At 43.7% G+C, this 6,073-nt stretch overlaps 1 protein-coding gene across 1 annotated transcript; it reads left to right on the top strand.

Moving 5' to 3' along the window:
- The first annotated feature begins 1,893 nt into the window (after window positions 1–1,893).
- Window positions 1,894–3,443, top strand: LOC109469766 (protein trunk-like). Its single transcript, XM_019768383.1, has 2 exons — window positions 1,894–1,908; window positions 2,138–3,443. The coding sequence occupies exon 2, from the start codon at window positions 2,150–2,152 to the stop codon at window positions 2,738–2,740; it is 591 nt and encodes a 196-aa protein (XP_019623942.1). The 5' UTR covers window positions 1,894–1,908; window positions 2,138–2,149; the 3' UTR covers window positions 2,741–3,443.
- The last annotated feature ends 2,630 nt before the right edge of the window (window positions 3,444–6,073 follow it).

Genomic DNA, 6,073 nt, shown 5'->3' with positions numbered 1-6,073 from the left:
GAAGATGCCAGCAGGTCACGGCAACGATTACGTCAAGTAAGCAAAGAATTCAATCTTTCACGGAGAGACCTCTATAGTTGTCGCCCGGATACATAGATATTGAAGGATGGGCGTGTCTGATAAAGGGTCAGGTCCCTTGCCTCACCTTTAGGAGGGTCTGCATAGGGGGATCCTGGCTAACGGTGAATTCAGGCAATGGTTACCGGTAAATTAACTTTTTATTGCGAAAGGATTTGGGAATTCATTGGATTGCAATTGTTGCACTGTATTCATGGGATGTCTGACAAAACTAGTCTGTGAACACCGACACGATCAGATGCTTCATGCCGTTCGACTTCGTCATACGAATAATTTGTCAATGACGCTTAACTATACATTCGGGATAACAAATAACGTGCTGCGTAGAATTAAAGCGACTAGGTATGCTTCACGGATAATTCATACCTACAACGCTAGAGCGTTTACGTTGAACAGGAGCGAATCGGCTACGAGGAACGGTGAAATAAAACAGCTCGCTAGGCCTCGTAAAAATACATGCAGATCCCCCTACAGAACCGATCCGCGTGTCCACAGCAGACCCTTGAGCAACATCCAAAACTTTGCGTCATATGCAGACCAAATCGATCGACCCCGCTGACACCAATTTCTCCCCGCGCGCTCGTAGCTTCCCCAGTGACAAACGATCGAGGTCCGAAGCCATTTTTCTCCTCATTTATTTCAGCCAGTCGAGGTCAGTTTCTCAGCATTGCGTCATCACCAGTGCACATTACGCAGCCAGGCAGCATACATAGTGGTGGGCGTATTTTTTGGCGATAAAATCATCTTTAGCTTGTCTTATATCTCCAAGCTGAAGACGGGAGGAGAACAAATGAATACGTCTCTATACTGTAGTATACATGATCCGGCCGGGAACTTGATGTGCGAGAACGAAAGGTAGATATAAAAGACAAGAACATAAAAAAATGTGGGAAAAATCAAATTATGGGCACTATTTATGTATAATTAGCAGCAGCTACAGCAAGCAGCTCGGCCCCGCCCCGGTTTGGAAACGTGACTTTATTATTAGATACAAGCACAACAGGCCGGGATTCGTTATAGACTTCTATAACTGTGTAGATATACAAAGGCAAATACGATGACCTGAACATAGTAATAGTAGGGTATAAATATGAGTATATCATATTGTATATGGAATTTACCGATTACACGACAGTTTATTAGATCTAAACATTCTCTAATATATTTTCCTACTTGAACACTGTAGGGATATAAGAGAAACATTCTAACTTGAAAAGTTGAATGGTGATTCGAAGCTACAATCTCCACATCGACTGCAGTCTCTGTAGACCCACTTGGTTGTGTGTTAGCTGCGCGGAGATCAAATTGATAAATGTTTGTTGTTGCTTCTGACTTCCCAATGGACATTCAACACCCCAAAATGAATCTGTTGGGAGCTGTGAGGGCAAACTCGCTAATAGGGAAGGGTAGGCTAATTGGTGGTATTTCAGGTGGCCAGATCGTCACAGTTGTTTTGATACTGACAACAAATCAAAGAGCATTGGGGGCATTAAGAAGATTTACTTCAGTTTATTGATGCCCTACTAAATATTTTCCGGTCAAAAATAATGCATCAGATGCCTTTAAAGAAACTGAGACAGAGATAAAATTTTAAAATTTACTTCATTTGAGATCAAAAGAGCTTGTACTGATGTATGTTATATTTTCAACGCCCACAGACCTGTACGGAAGGTGTGGTACTGTGTTACTCCAGCCGTCCTTGACATCAGCGCTCGTGACATTCTTTCCAGTTTCTACTGAGTACATGTCTACGTCATACTGCGGGGTGTTTGTCACATTGCACGAAACTCGCCTGCCTGATTGATTACGCTTATAACAGCCCTTCCACTGGTTAGTTCCCCCTACTGCATTCAAATACCTGTACACACTACGGTACAAGCACACACACACACACACACACACACACACACACACACACACACACACACACACACACACACACACACACACACACACACACACACACACACATATTGCGTTTTGTGTACCGTGCATGTCAGGACGTTTTGGGAATTCATGCTGTATGTTGAATGGTTTTGTTGTCTGTGGTTTCCCTCAGGGTTTGTTCCTGATGGTTGTGGTACTGAGCTGTCCGGCGGCTGATGGTGCCTCCGCCAGACGGCGATGTCGCCCAATCTCCCAGGCAGAGCTCATCAGTAGGCTCGGTACGGCCTACAACCGCAGATACATGGCCACGTCATTACCAGAGGCGCAAAGAATGAGCAGCCTTCCAAGTCAGTACGACATGCCGGATACTTACGACGCACCGACCAGAATGGACACCGTCCCTTCCCCACTGCTAAACCGCACGATGCTTACCAGCCTGGTCACCGGTCGTAGGCGAAGACCAAGCATCGGAACGATAGGCAAGGTCCGCCGGCACACGGAGAACGAGCCTTTCGCCGAGTCGCACCCTTTACCTTGGGAGTGCAAGGAGCGGTCGGTATGGCACGACCTTGGGCCCAACCACTTCCCGAGATACCTGCGGTCCGTGGAGTGTGAACAACACAGTTGTTGGTACGGCCACTACACCTGCAAACCGCGCTCCTTTGTTGTCAAGATCCTGGAGCAGAAAAGGATGACCGGAGACTGCGCTTTCGAAGACCAGTGGCACATGAAGGAACACCTGCTCACGTTTTGCTGCGACTGTGCGCGACCGTGATTTTTTTAGTAAAAAGCACACCATGCTTATTGTGTAGCGTGTAGTTTGAAAGTTTAGGATGGGTCAGCAGTTGGTTTCTTGAAAAATGTGTGTTGTAGATGAAAAGAATCGATGAGCAAACTGGCAAAAATTGTTGCTACATGTAGTAAGTACCTAAACTTTCTTCAAACATATATAACATACTATCGTACGGATTTTGACATATTTCATGAAGCTAAAATTTAGGACCGTAGACACAACTTCACTATATAACAGAAATATCAGGCTTGTAAAATCATGCCTACATCTCCATGTACGTGTAATGTGACGGTAACCAACCCCAGGTGCGGATGAGCTGCGCCATTGTAAACCTGTTGCTAAACATAGCGCTGTCTGAGAGCACAATCGGTGAGCTTCTATCACACCAGAAAGGTAGCGTTTGGCTGTGATAATATTTTTGTAACTCCGTGTGGTTCCTGAGCGATGTCTTGATGTGATCAATGTATACATAATCGGAATGCAAGGAGATATATAAAACAGTACCATAGAATATACGTATTGTATATGACGTCTGTTGTGTCTGAACAAATAGATACAAGTACGACACGAGTTATAACCAGATCTAGGTGTTCTTAATTTCTTGTAATGAAGAGACGCACACGAAAGGTGACATGCTCCTATAGAGTCCTATTGCCAGGATCGTTTGTGTATATCACACAACCACCCCGCTTGCGATCCCCCTTCTCGCTGCGGTTAGGCATAGCCAGTCGTCACCAGCCAATCACGTCGTCGCCAATGTTCAAGAGGGAACGTGATTGGCTGGTAACTTTCCCGTCCATCATAAGGAGGGGAATATCTGATTGGCTGACGGTTGGACAAGGTTAACACAGCGAAAAGGCGGGATGCAGGCCGATGTTACAGGGTCGTTGCACAAGCGGAGACCCTGGCCTGGGAGGATGGGAAGGTGATAGAATACACATATCAGGTCTTTGTTGATAGATCAGAGTTATCTCTGAGTCAGTGTACGCTGCTGTCCCGTTCTTCAAGTGTGTGTGTGTGTATCAATAAACATGATTGCTTAAGGCGGCCTTGTACCCCCCAGGACACACAGTGCCTGTGTCAGAGACCAATGACGAATCGGAGATGTACATGCCTCATGTGTCTAACAAAATGCGATAGAATCTTGTTTCATGCCTACAAATGCAGTCTGTTACTTCCATGAATTTCTGGTTGACATTGATAAGGTAATAAGGACATTTCTTCATAAGTGCTTATAAAATTTCAAAGGTAATCTAAGTTAGATATCTTGCATGAATGTGAACGATGTCCGAATGCATCTTTACACAGAAATATCGAGATATAGACCGCTCCGAGATGTCAATCAAAATTAGCTATTCGGCCCATAAGAAAGCGGGATTTGGACATCAGTGGGCGTGTCCGCCATTTGTCCGTCAAAGTTCTGCCGTGGGCTGAGCTATATTTGTATATACCGCTATGGTAACCTGTCGATATTTGTTGTATGATGGATGTTACATTATTATAATCAAGAAAATTGAATATCATGTTACTTTATTTTTAATGTGATGAGATTACTATCTTGTCTTTTGCACGTCAGAATCGAAATGTGTATAACGTTAAATAATATTGTTTTATTCGTTGGAGTTAAAGGTTGAGTTAAAGATAAAAACAAGGCGCTTACTTAACTTCTATCCATGTGTTTCTTTCTGGCAATGTAGGTAAACCGAACCATGTCGCAACAGGTACGAGTAGATAGCTCTATTACAGTGGATTTTTCTCCGAGAAAGGGATGTATTTTTTTCTGGTTGTACCTGGAAATATTCATTGCCTGATGATATCTTAAGGAATATGTGTCCAAGACAATGCGTTTCCTCAAAGAATTGTAAAAGCATGATAAGCACAATTCAAACCTTGAATAAAAGCTGAGACTGTTATGCAACTGCCTTGAGCTGGTTCTTTTTGTCACCATACGCCAAAGGAGATAGGGTTCAGGAATACAAACTTTCAATAAGGAATTTGTGATGATAAAAGTGAGATAATGATCAGACGAAAAAAAAGCAATAGGAATTCCATACCTGTGATTCTGGGCATGCCAAACATAGTGATTTTTAAACGATATCCCCGGCCATAGAACCTAAGTTCTATAGGCTTCTGCCGATAGGATAGCACATGTAGTATTCTTCCTTTTTGTCCCAGGAGGTGGTGTAAGCTTCCGTAAGTTGCCAAGAGACTTCGGGAAGCTACACACGTGGCTTGTTAGAGTAAGACTTAGCACAAAAGCACACTTAAGAGCATTTGCATGTTGCTAATATACATGATAGCATCACTTTAAATGCGGACAGAAAACATGACTTGGGAGTGAAAAGCCTCAAAACCGACAAAACTAACATCGAAACTATCTTTTGCATCGTAAGTGTACCACGCTATACCAGGGACAAGATGCAGAGTGAGCTACCCTCCAGGCCCGACCTTTTTCCGTGATCAGTGGAACGATCATCCGCCCCCGCCCACTGCTGCCCCGGCTCACGGGGTGTCGCCTCGGGTCGGCTCAAACTCGCCGATTAACGAGTTCGATAACTTTTGGCAGCCATGTTTATTCCAGGTCTAATGCCACACAGCGGCAGAGTATCGACGTTTCTATCAGGAGATATTGCCAGAGGATCTCTCAAAATATTTTCAAAGAATGAGTCTTAACAATCCTGTGTGTGGGAGGAATGTCCTCAACATGCGGGTCACGGGATATGTGCATATGTAATCAGTACCATCCTCCATACAGAACACCCATCTCTCTTCAAGTTCAGCTCGAAAGGTCATCTGTGTTGTTACAATTCATATCCTGCAACAGAATTCAACTGTAATTCTCAACACAAACGAAAAGTACGACTTACTCAGCACCAGTCTTAAATGGAACGAGCAATCCACGGTTTGTAACGTCACTTTATGCAGATAGACCACATCACTTGGTGAGCATTGGGCCAAAAGTTGCCGGACATTTATGGCGTCCCCTCACCACAAAGTTTTTAAAAAATCTTGGACGCAAAACCTTGGGCTTATCGAGGCGAGAGAGTAAAAGCATAAGCCATATCAAGACATTAGGGCCATGAGGACATCCCTTAATTGGAGACGCCATAATTTTCTGCCACTTTTGATCTACTACTCAGTAAGTCAAGTGACCTAGCTGCATAAAATGGTGTCGAAGAAGTGACATGGGTTGTATTTTCATTGACACGTCTTTTAGTCACCTGTGGTTTCTTACACATTTACTAAAATTCAACTAATTTCACATTGTTTAAGAAAATATGTCGATTATGTTTTTTCAATCATAGAGCCCACCTG

This window comes from Branchiostoma belcheri, unplaced genomic scaffold (assembly GCF_001625305.1).
Source record: "Branchiostoma belcheri isolate BF01 breed outbred unplaced genomic scaffold, Haploidv18h27 scaffold21, whole genome shotgun sequence".
In the NCBI taxonomy this organism is placed as follows: Eukaryota; Metazoa; Chordata; class Leptocardii; order Amphioxiformes; family Branchiostomatidae; genus Branchiostoma; species Branchiostoma belcheri.
Note: the sequence above shows the minus strand (reverse complement) of the source record. Positions and strands in the feature narration are given on the sequence as shown.